This window comes from Liolophura sinensis, chromosome 6 (assembly GCF_032854445.1).
Source record: "Liolophura sinensis isolate JHLJ2023 chromosome 6, CUHK_Ljap_v2, whole genome shotgun sequence".
Lineage (NCBI taxonomy): Eukaryota > Metazoa > Mollusca > Polyplacophora > Chitonida > Chitonidae > Liolophura > Liolophura sinensis.
The window spans coordinates 76,222,876-76,235,734 of record NC_088300.1 but is presented as its reverse complement, the minus strand read 5'-3'; the positions used below and the strand labels follow the sequence as shown (position 1 = coordinate 76,235,734).

The 12,859-nt window shown below is 38.2% G+C and overlaps 1 protein-coding gene across 1 annotated transcript; it reads left to right on the top strand.

Moving 5' to 3' along the window:
* Window positions 1-491: 491 nt before the first annotated feature.
* On the top strand, window positions 492-12,349 carry LOC135467663 (negative elongation factor A-like). Its single transcript, XM_064745456.1, has 11 exons — window positions 492-692; window positions 2,754-2,922; window positions 3,544-3,705; window positions 4,023-4,112; window positions 6,210-6,358; window positions 6,973-7,036; window positions 7,961-8,088; window positions 8,713-8,827; window positions 9,262-9,464; window positions 10,268-10,367; window positions 10,740-12,349. Exons 1-11 carry the CDS (start codon window positions 492-494, stop codon window positions 10,913-10,915), a joined length of 1,557 nt encoding a protein of 518 aa, XP_064601526.1. The 3' UTR covers window positions 10,916-12,349.
* Window positions 12,350-12,859: the final 510 nt, after the last annotated feature.

Below are 12,859 nucleotides of genomic sequence, written 5' to 3'. Positions count from 1 at the left end.
CTTTCCACATACGACCATTATCTTTGAATGGAAATTAGATGTAGGGTGGGCCTAATGCGAGTAGGATGAAAAGTGGCCTGGTTATTGCGAAATCTGTTCTGTAAACCTTAGATGGAAGCCTGTCCTAAACCAGTGATGATTCTGATTGCCGGTTACTGGTTAGTCCGACGTTAGTTCGGACCTGCAGTTGTCCTACACTCCCTCTGCACATGATACGTATGGGTGTACAATGTGTAATATTCCATAAGAGGCACATCTCCAGCATATATGCGTATATCTATAGAAATTACAACGCCAATCAACTTCATTGTGAGAGAAAAGGGCACCGTTTATTACATCAGTGACACAAGTTTACATGCAGCTGTCAGTCAATGTTGACATCATCCATAAATGCCCATTCTCCACATACCATGTACCGAATCATGGAGAGTTCTTCATTTATTTCTGCCAATCAAATTTACGCCCCGCATTTGCGCCTGCTTCTTTTCAATATGGCTTCTGGTGACACTGCGCTGTGGCTACACAACAAGTTAGGATCTACCGACGATTTGTGGTCAGGAAGGACTATCTGTTCTCAGTTATCCAGAGATAAATTACAGAATATTCAAGGATGTTTCCACTCACTTCAACCACACGTAAAAGTGAAGCTTATGCTGTCATTTCTTCATATCCCTCGTCGGAATGTGGAAGAGGTAAATACAACATTCATTACAATTTACAGCACGTTTACTGTACTCTGTGCGTTAGCCCTTACACAGTGATATTTTGTCAGCTGTGTTGTATAGGCCTACCTGATAGGTTTAGACGATTTCTGGAGTTTCATTTAGACAATTGCTAGATGTGTGATAGAGTGATTGAAACTGCAGATACGAACAGTGTGATATTTTAACACTTTGTCCAGAAAGTCTTGCCATTAAGGTGGGAAAAGATTGAAAGCATTCTCCACAATATCCATAAAAGGCGTGAAGGTTCGACAAGTGGAGCTGGTTGTAATTCTTTCCTTATTGTTATACACTGGAATGTCATAAAGAAAACTTTAAAATCACTAGAATGTCATACAAGTTTGGGACCACAGAAAGTTACAATGATAAACCTGGTTTAGCCAAGAAAACGGCTGTGAACTTTTAATATCAGACAAGGTGTAGTTCACAGCTGAGAATCTGTCCATAGTAAAATATGTATATGGAAACAGAGCCTTCCCCCCACTTATTCGGCGGAATGAAAATACAAGAAAAGACTTGCATGTCACTGGCAAAAATCAAGTCAGTTACATTTGCCGAAGGCTTTGTGGTCTTCTGGACAATTTTTATCCATTTCCTTGGCGTATATGAGCGGTAATTCCATGATATCTCGCTTTTGTGCCCTGCTCACAAATGCCAGACTGTCTTCATTAAACACATGTAGCTATTGTTTGCGCTTGCGGCGCATGCGTGTATGTGGTTGACGTTTAGATGGTGAAAAAAAGAACCTTTCTTGTGATCTTAAAAGCATCTGGCCGTTCATACTTCTATTTCACTTAGCAATTAGCTTTCAAAACAACATCGTTGTCCACCTTTGCGTGCTGAGCTGTTCTGTAGGTTGGAATACTTGAATAACGTTGTGATATATTTTTACATGTTGTCAGACTCTCAGTAGACGTCAACTTGATTGACGTACTAATTTAGGTCAGTCAGGTAGACGGCATCACGCGGTGAGTAGCTCAGAGCAGACCTTATTTTCGAATTCGACTGAGATTTTCTGAGGAAATATTGAATAAAGGCCAGTGTCAATGGTTGCGAAAGGTGCATAAACATCTTAGCATGCGGATAGGCCATGTATTAAGTGGATTTGGATATTAAGTGTTGCGTATGCAGCAAACTTTGCCGAATAGCAAAGCTGAATAAAGTTTCAATGTCTTAATGGAGTGCACACATCATTGGGATTAAGGATGGCAATGGTCTCCATGTATCAGTAAATATAAGCCATCCTTAGACCAGATTTTCGGGCTAGACCTAGTTAGACCTGAATTTTAGGTATGGCACAATTATCCAAGTATGACCAAGGCAGCAAGATTTATCCCAGGAAACCCTGTCTATACTGTCAGCCAATCAGCGTCGATTCTGTATCAATTTAAAGTGGAAATATTGAGATCATCAGAATGAATTTTCTGCTGAGTTACTTTGCTTATCTGATATTTACCTGCCTCAAAGTTTAACAATTGAACTGAAAAATCTGGTTGGTTTATTCCTCAAATTCCTTAGTAGAATATAGTGGGCCTGTAAATAGTCAGGGTCACTGAAGTTTAGTCACCTTTATGTAAACTACAGTGGAAGAATTATAGTAACAGAGATGATTCTTTGAAAACAGTGGTTTTTATCTTACCCACATACATGTATATAGTAAAATTTCTAGAGATGACACACTTTGAAATAAAAAAACCGGTATGGCATGTAAGCTAATTAATATAGTGGTTTATATGAAAAAAAAAATTATATTTTCCATATAGCTTATTTTAGACTTGAGTTATTCCAGGTTTGTTAAGGTAATTTTACAAAAAACAAAAATGCAAGCCACTGTCTCAGTGTAAGTACCATCACTTTAAAGGCAGGTCTTGAAATGAAGTGACAATGGGCTATCCTACAGCAAAGAGGCATGGTAGTGCTCCATTTAATTGTCAGTATAATTGTGATTGTTATACCTAATGCTACAATTCATTTGTATTGACAAATTTCATTGCAGTTGTTATGTTACCTATTTATGGTTTGATTTGCCAGTGGAAAGAAGACTTGGAGGAGATTCTGCTGATGGCGTTAAATGATACAGACCAGTGGGTGTCCACAGTGGGTGAAGTGCTCCACAGCTACCCCAAGTCTGGTACACTTAGTCTGGAACTAGAGGAAAACCGTACCTTTTCTGAAGTTCTGGCAGATCTCAAGAAATATGGTCAGTATAATTAATGTTTTAATTATATATTTTAATTAATTGTTTTGTCAGGGTTAAAATTAATCCCTTAAGATGCTGCAGTGCTTGAATGTTGTCTCTGCTTTTATTTGCAAAGATTAAACTATATTTTTTCATGGTGATCAATTCATCTCAACTTGTAAAACAGATCTTACTGTCCTAATTTTAAGTTATGTGGTTGAGTTTGAAATGCTGGGCACAGTTTTCAACAGGAATCCAATTCCCAAATACTCGTTGAAGTAAAGTTACGAGGATTGGTAAAGATTCCCGTAAAGAAACAGTAAAAAAAAAATTATTATTTAAGTGACCAGTTAGATCTGTACCTGTCTGATGAACTTCATGAAGTTGCATCTTCAAGTAAATAAGTAGACATTTGTAGAAAAAAATTTGGATCCTAAAATACATGTTTTCACAAAACATTGATTTGGTGAACTCTTATGAAATGTCACTAGTTTATAGATAGTAAATACATATATGTAGCTTTTAGAGTTTGCCCTTGAAAATCTGAAGCCTCCTTCAAACCACTAGTTATAATGGTTTCAAATATCAACCTTTTGAAGCAAGTATGTCTCAGCTAATTACACTATATTTTCTGGGTTCCAGTGAAGAAGACCACAGAGAGTAGAATGTTACCAATGGAGTGTCAATTTCTGAACAGAAATGCTCTGGTGTCTGTTGCTGGACAACAACCACAGCCAGTAAAACATTTCGCCCTGAAAAGAAAACCAAAGTCAGCAGCTTTAAGAGTAGAATTGCTCCAGAAATGTAAGCTGTAAATCAGCTCAATCTAAGCATAAAATATGTTTAAAGTGTGCTCCATTCACCATATAGGTTCATTAAAGGAAGATTTGTGTGCATGAAACGAATTACATTGTCATAGACATAATCAAAAACTTTATTCTGAGAAATGACATCACCATTCAACAGAAAGTGTAAAGTGAAAGTTTCATTCCAGTCGATTTTAGGGGCATATTCAAGTGGTGGTTAAATGCAGGAAATAAAATGCTTTTGCTTCTGTCTTAAACATGTTGATTTTGCAGTTTTCTCACTTCATATTGTGTCCTGAACTTCATTATTTGTAGCCTCAGAATATGCCAACAACAGGAAGAATTCTCTGCCAAACAGTCTGCCTCTGAAAGTTCGGAGCTTTGCTAAGAGAATGGATGATGGAAGTGAGTAAATATTTGTCCTTAGATATTTTCTGGTATTCTGAATACAGGTTCTCTACTAGTGAATGAAATGATACCAGTGCTATTTTTCATGATTTTCTGGATGCCACCAACAAACAGATGATTGGTATTTGAGGCTGTGTTAATGAAATTGATTGGTGAAAAGTACAGAATAAAATTGTCAGTGAGTGAGTTATTGAAATAAACCCTACACAGATTGAAGCAAAATAAATGTATTAACATCATTCAAATTCATTGCTCTTGAGGAAGAGATGAAATAATTACTTTATTCTACAATATTTTGGGCAGTTGATATGTAGGCCTACATCTACTGGTATACCCATGTAGTCCTATATAACTACAAAGGAAAGGATCTCTGTACATGCTGGCCTGTGTATACATGTATCCACATCTCTTTTCTTCAACTCCTTTCATTCGATGAACTTCACACTTTCAAGGTGTATTACTAGTGACCCAAAATAGTGAAGGGTTAAGTATTTGGGGGGAAAAAATGGGTTCTGCGGTAGCGCATACTTGGAAAGTCTGAAGTAATGTACTCCTGCATTTTCAAAGTCAGGGGTACTGTACTCCCTGTGACAAAAACATTATCTGCAGTACTGTGTAGGGAAGATCGTTTTCATAGATTTGGTATTGTGAGTGCATAAATAAATATACTGTAACTTTTAATTACAAGACTGCAGAATGATTTCAGGGCTCGCAGTATGACTAGCCCAGCGTCCTGGGGGGACTGGAGAAACAATTGCAGAGATTCATCCATGTTACCTTGCTTGCCGATCAAGTTGGATGGCCATTCTAACTGATATATATATTGTAAAATGTACCAGTGCCAAATGTCCTTGACGAGTCTTCTTGGGTGCGGCGTAAAACATCAATCAGATAAATAAATTTTAACAGTTATCATAGTCAGTGAACAGTACAGCAAGCCTGCAAATAAGCCGATTGTCCGGTCTCAAGTCTTTTGAGGCCGGTCATTTTGTGTGGTAGAAATTCTGAGGTCTGAGATGAGATATTTAGTTGTGTGAGCTTGTTTCAATGCAAGAACATTCAACTGTAAGCACTACTGTTGTATTGATGTTTCTGAGTATGAGATATCATAGAGCTAACCTTCCTTAAACAAATTTAAAACATTTCTCAAGCCAATTGGCCTTTACAGCCTTATACCCAGTCCAATTTCTCTTAAGCCACTGCACATCCACACATGTTACGTGGGTTCTGAACAATAAACTGGGTCATTATGTATGGAAAATTGGTGGTGTGTTTGCTTCCATTCATTATCCCAGTAGCATGCGCTAAAATGAAAACAGGGTGAAAACACAGTTAATCTAAACGCTGTTTGTAGTTGTCCCCACATTATGCATGCTTGGTTAGTCTGTCAGTGGTTAAGCTTTAGCTGTGTCCTGCAGATATAATATTGGGAAAGTGTCAAATCGGCAGAATCATGTGAATTTCCCATTCAAAGCAGAATTGAAAAGTTTATCCTGTTGGGGAGAAAAAGCAATCTGGTGAAGCAAAGATCTTATTGTACATTTCCACTATTTTGTCTGTCTGCGGTCCACATTTAAAATCCCCCTGAAAACCAGAAGAAGAAAAAAAATTGTCCGCCACAAAATTTTAAATGTACAGCACATATTCATTGATACTTGACTTACTTAATGTAATTCTTTAACATTTTTACATGTCTGCAAGGTGTTTGTTCAAGCATATTCGGAAGGCATTTTTGTGCATTTAATGATAAAATTATACTTTTTGTAGAACCCTGAAATTAGGCAATCCAACCAATGTAGTTTTGTTTCCAAATTCAAAATAAAAATGTGCATAAATTGCACAGAAAGTTGCTCTTTCATATGCGAAAAGGTTGAGGAAGTAGAGTAGTTACATGCATTGTGGGCTTGCAGTATAGTGACATTTAGAATTTAATAAAGACTGCAATAAAAGTTACTGCAAATATTGTTGGGCCATCCAAAAAAAATCCAGTCTACCAAATTTTGAATGTAGGCTGCTCAAAGGACTACCAGATTATTTCAGATTATGAGAGCCCTTGTTTTCTTTGCCAGTTAATATGATTATTGTGTATTTCAGCACCATTACGGGGCATCCCTAACCGCACACCCCCATCCAGTGGATTCCGCTCTCCTGGGGCATTGGGCAGGTTTAACAGTAACCCTTTGGGACAGACCCCTTCCACAGGTAGCAGACCAGCACCTGTCAGGAAAGGTGTCGGCATCAAGGTCAGTTAGTGCTCCATATCAGACAGACTGTTTGAAAATCTGACTGGTGTCAGTAATTCTAACACAACAACAATAAAGATCACAATGAGGTAGATTTGAAACTTTTCTGAAATAAAGCAATAGCACACTATAGACTTGAGTGATAACATGCCAAAGGTTGGTTGACAGCTGGCTTAGATTGAACAATAATCGGATCATAAATACATAAAATATGACATTGATTCATTTCTTGCAGTAGTTCATTTTTCTAATTCTTTTTAACTTCATTTGCTGTATTGTCGTCTTCATGAAAAAAATACAACAGGTAAATGGTGTTACTTATACGTCCTCACCATATAGGAAAAGGCTGCTGAGGATTTTTAAAACTTCTTTTGCGTTGGGAAAATCTTTATGAATGTCACATTGCTAATGTTTTATACGAAGAAAAGTTACGAAAAAAACATTAGCTTACATGTAATTGCCATTCAGATATATTATATTTCAGCTGTTTGAGCAGATTGAAACTCATTATACTGGTATTAAATGTATTTCTGGTGTATGTATTTAAATATGGATTTCAAATACAGTTGATCCTGAATGCCCATTTTCTTTTAGTTTGGGTTTTTATTTTTTAGCTGCTGGATATAACAGAACAGCCTGTTGGAGCTAAGGAGGCCAAGCGGAGAAGGAAACAGGCAGGTGAGTGAGACGCTGACAGCTCTGAGAGCTATCACTCGGGTTCATACTGATAACATTATCTGAAAGAATCCTTGTTTGGACTGTATTTTTCACGTTTCAGTCACAGTTAAAGGAGAAGAAAATTTAAATATCAATCAAATACCATTCAAAAGATTATGCATTTCCTCGTAGGTGCATGCCATAAAAAAAATTCTAATATGTACCTCAAGTTGATAAATTATAAATTAAGTTAGCGCTAAAATCCGCTATAGGCAACTCAGTTTTGCCTAAGAACTAGTCCTGAAGTCTTCTGTGTTAGGAAGAGAATTGCTGTCGGAAACCGCCAAAGTGCAGTTCGTGCATTTCCAGTAGAACTCTTCTTCCCACAAAGTAGCTACGATCGGGAAACCGGAATGTTGGACGTGAGTTCAGAGTTTACACGAACAAGCCGGCAGTTTTTACGACTCTCCTTGGCTGAGAGGCAACACACCCCCAGCATAAGCTACAGAGTGTTATAGGTGGAGGATGCAATGGACTTTGTACCAGCTTTGCAGATTTTTAGGCTTTATGTGTGTAGCGAGGCAAAATCGCAAAATTATGCCGCAGGCACCACCAAGATAGAAGAAAGTGTGCTCTTTTCAGCTTATTTTTGAAAATTTTCTTCTTTAAAATAAACAACAGGTATAATTTTTGTTTTGGGTCAGTGTATGTTGCGAAATATATGCTACTAAGTATACTGCAAATGACCCAAAATTTCGTTCATGACTGAGTTACTGATGTTATCTGTTACTGTTATCCATTTCTGAGAGTTCTAGGCATTTTAGGTTTGAGTACATATAAAGTTTTAGCACCAGAAGTAATATTATATGACCTCTAATGTTTATTTGTTTCTAAAAATGCATTATACCGATGACACTGTATTAATGACTTTGTTCTGTCCTGTAGAAATGGAGGCCATGGAGCAACAGAAGAAGGAGAAAGAGGCAGCTGCAGCTGCTCAGCCTGCGACAACAACAACAGCACAATCTTTCACTCCCGATTATGCTGCAGGCTTGATATCTCCATCACCCGCAGTAAGTATAAGCCCACAGCCACATGGTGTTAGTTTTGCAACATATCCTCAACAAAGGGTTATATTTTGACATTATTGAATTGGAAGTGCTTATCTTACTGACATCTCCCTAGACTAATTGTTTGTTTTCAGATGTCTATATGAGTTACAAATGGCTATAAAGAGTTATTAAATCGCTGACGAACCTCTATGGCTGAGGTGTTAGTACGCCAGCGCAGCACAATGACCCAGGAGCCTCTCACTAATGTGGTCGCTGTGAGTTCAGGTCCAGCTCCTGCTGTCTTAGTCTCCAGCCGTAAGTGGGAAGGCCTGTGGCAACCTGTGGATGGTTGTGGGTTTCCCGCAGTTTCCTCCCACCATAATTCCATCTGCCATTGTATAAATGAAATATTCTTGAGTATGGTGTAAACCACCACAAATAAATAAATCCAGGACACACCTTTTGTCTGACTTGTTAAGTTCTTATACTGTTCCACATTAAATAAAATATGTTGATGATGATAGAGAGATTTTCATTGTGTTCTAATTTGAATGTGATTGTGAAGAACATTCATCATGTAGGAACTGAAAAGGATGTCTGGTCTCTTGGTACATGTAAATGTGGATTATGCGTCTCTCTTTACAGACAAAAGTGCTCACTGTAACAAGTAGTGCAGTCAGTGCTCTATCCTCTGGACCGGTTTATTTACCTAACAACAGCAGCAGGCTGTCAGTTAGTTCAGAGAACACAACACTGCCATGTAAGTTGTTAGGTTGACATGGGTTTTGAAAGCAACCTGTCACTCATACAAACGACTATTAACCATTTATTGAGCCCTCTTTGAATCTTTATGTCAAAGTATTAATTTATGCAAGCTTACATGGATAGTCAAATAATAAATACTTTTATGATGGTTGTGAAAAACTTTAATTTGTAGAAAGTGAATATCATAATCTGATATCCCAAAAGTTTGGGTTATAATGCTGAAATTAAAGGATGATGTTGAAGTGACCTGGATCTTGTAGTTTTCAAATTTGGGTAGGGTGGAAGATAGATGATATTTTGTAAAGTTACTGATCCTGGTATTGGTCACTCGCTTTCTTGGTAAGATACTTCCCTAAATAAATTTGTAATCGTATGTGAGGTTATGAGGTAGTAAACTATGGTGTATACATTTTTATTTCTGTTTGTCAGCAAATATTTTATCAGGTGGCACCCAGCTGGCCAGAGACAATTTACAGCAGCATTTACAGCATCAGCTAACTCAGTCAAAGAGTGCTCCCAGTGTGAGCCAGCCTGTGGTTATCAGCCCTGCCCCAACTGTCCAACAGCACACAGTCACTGTGCCAACAGCCACCCCGCCACAGGCAGCACCCAAGAAAGGACTGTCACTCACGGTAACCACAACGAATATCACCCTTCCTCTCAGTATCTGTTGTAAATTGGTTTGTTTGTGTTATTTTATGGAATACCAGTACACGATTGGGATGTGTTTTTGGGATGCCTGGTATGCTCTTTTTAGCTAATATACGTGTAATTGTAGCCGGAATACTATCTTTTTTCATTTTTTTTTCACATTGGTTAGTCCATCTAATGAATAAAATATTCATATCTTTACTTTTCCAGAAAAACTGGGGGAGAAATGTAATTCCTTGCTTTCAGCACTACTAATATATGAGTTAAACTTATAAGACTTATGGTAGTTTCAATACAATGCCTCGTGTTACGTACAGAGAAAATTGTTGTATACTACATATTTCAGATGATTTCAGATTTTAAGATAGTAGTGGACGGTCCTTGTGTTTATTTGTTCGCATTTATAGTCAGATAAGTAAGTGAGTCAGTGAGTGCTTGGGGTTTAACGTGGTACTTATCAATTTTTCAGTCATATGACGGCGAAGGAATCCTTACAGTGCATGTAATGTGCCTCCTTGTTGCAGGACGGATTTCCACCGCTCTTTTTTTCTAGTGCTGCTTGCCTTTTACCGAAGGCAAGTAAGCCACCCCGCCTGAGCCATTATACTGATACGGGTCAACCAGTCGTTGCACCATCCCCTCCATGCTGAACGCCAAGCGAGGAAGTTACAACTTCCTCCTTTAAAGGCTTAGGTGTGACTCGTTACATAAGTAGTATTCTGTTGTAGTATATATCATTATCTTCAAGGAGCATTCCTTTTTATTTAGTTTATATGTTTTACAGAGGGAACAAATGTTGGAAGCTCAAGAAATGTTTAGAACTTCAAACAAAGTTACTCGACCAGAAAAAGCTTTAATTCTTGGATTCATGGCAGGATCAAGAGGTATGTACTGCAGAGAAGGAAGAAATTAACTTGTTAACTTGGATTATTGTTTGCAGGTGGACACTGAACTCTGCAATGTTTGTACGACAACTCACAAAAAACTCAAGGCCTCAAAGTTCATGTCATTATTTCAATACAATAAAGATTTTCAAATGGATAGCAAGGCCCTTCTCAAGAGAATCTGTAGTGTTGTTGAGAGTGTTAAATGGAGTAGTGTATAACATTTGTCCTTTAATATTTATATGTAAATATGTTCTTCATTTTATGTGAAACCGTTATACAGTAAAATTTTCAATCTTGCATAAGGCTTTTATTGTTGTCGGTTCAGTATTTCTTTGATCTGTTAACTTTTTGTTTCTCTCTTGATTCCAGACAACCCATGTCCTCAACAAGGCGACACACTCAATATTCGACTCAGTGAAAACATAGAAAAAATCTTACACGGAGACAATACTGAAAAAGAAGTCATGGTAGACTCCTTCTTCCAGATGAACTATTCCACAGGCGAGTGGAAACGTATCAAAAAGTTCAGAGAAATCACATCTTAGTGATGGTATGGTGCCAGCCAGTGGTGTTGATGTATTGTGTCTGGATGTTATAGTATTATGACTGTTTCTATGTGAGTTATTTGCCCCTGTTTGTAAACTGCGGCATGTGTCCTGTTGTGAAATCTACAGAGCTGAGACTCCATGGTGGCATTGTCTCTGTCTTCTGAAACCTAACATGGCTACCATTTGTGGGTTGTAGTCAGGTTACAAACAGTGACTCCCTGATGACACACAGTGGACAGGTGTCCTCATGAAGTGAATTGAGAATTGTGACAGCAGTGGTGGAAAATACAGGACAGTTGTTTTAGTGGTATTATGATAATGTTGCAGAAGTAAAATGAGTACACCTCAATCACTTTGGTCTTGATCACTGATAAAAGTGCCTAGCAAACCTGGTTGTGGCTCTCACATCATAGAAAGCTTCCACATTCTCATTGTTTGACTGTTTGACACAGAACACATTTCATGTTTCCTGAGTTCAGATAGGTGTCGTTTATTGAGCATTCCCAAATGTACATACATGATAATAATCTGTGAATGATGTATTCTAAAATTCTCACTTGCTGCATTCACATGTGCCATTGTTGCTCAGTGGCTTTCTACTTGTGACAGAGTGTACACAAGAATGCAGTGTTGTTGCACAGTGAATTCCTGCTCCTATAGAATGTACTTAAGAATGTGACATTACTGTTCAGTGACATCTTACTCCTTATAGAATTTACACAAGAATGCGACATTGTTGCACAGTGATTTACTACTCCTGATAGAGTGAACACCTGCTGTAACATGCCAGTATTTACCAGTTCTTGGTAAATTATCCTGTAAAAGACACAAGCTTAATCAACTGGCAGAACTTATCCTTGAAATCTGTACGTACATACATGTATGTTAAACCAATTCAATGTACATTTAGTTTCCAGCTTTATTAGTGTCCTATCTGATTGCAAAGGCCTTCTTCCTTCCATACACGTGCACTTATCTTCTGAAGATCGGTGTATGAACATGAAATCGGTGTACAAATTTTGTGGCAGGATCACTTTCAGTAACAGCATCTATGAGTGTTGTGAATAAATGTGAAGGACTGGTTATGAGCAGCCATTTTTTTATTTACATCATACCAATTTGTAATACAGCTGGCACACAACCATGGCCATTACTCTAAGTGACAGGATTTCAAAGGGGTTTTTCTCAAAGCTTAGACTTGTATATCTTTTGTTAATTTTCCATTATGTGTAATGATGACTAAAGGTTTGTATTGGGTCCAACAGCCATTTCCATATTTATTATGTAACTGTACGAGCTAGGAATTGCCTTGAATCTCCTGGAATCATTGTGATGTACTCACTGTTATTAATATCAGTTCTATGGGTCAGGCTCTCTCCATTGTTCTGATATGGCTGAAGTCCTAGCAACTGTGAATAAAATTCTTTGATATTTCCATTTATGTGTGTTGATGTGTGGTGATTAATCAGTCTGTCATTCAGGACACGTTACAAACTTTCCTCTAACACCTGAATGTTCTGACATGCGCAAGATGCAAATGAAAGTAGGATATGCTGTTGGAATGAAAGATAGCTATATATTTTGTCATTCTAACCAAGAATCCTCAACTCCGCGAAGGGGCCTCCGTGGCTCAGTTGGTTAGCGCGCTAGTGCAATGTAATGACGCAGGAGTCTCTCACCAAGAATAACCAAGAATCCTCAACTCGGCAAAGGGGCCTCCGTGGCTCGGTTAGCATGCTTGTGCAATGTAATGACTCGGGAGTCTCTCACCAATGGAGTTGCTGTGAGTTCAAGTTGAGCCCATGCTGGCTTCCTCTCCAGTCATATGTGGGAAGGTCTTCCAGCAACCTGCAGATGGTCGTGGGTTTCCCCCGGGCTGTGCTTGATTTCCACCCACCATAATGCTGGCCGCCGTCGTATAAGCGAAATATTCTTGAGCAT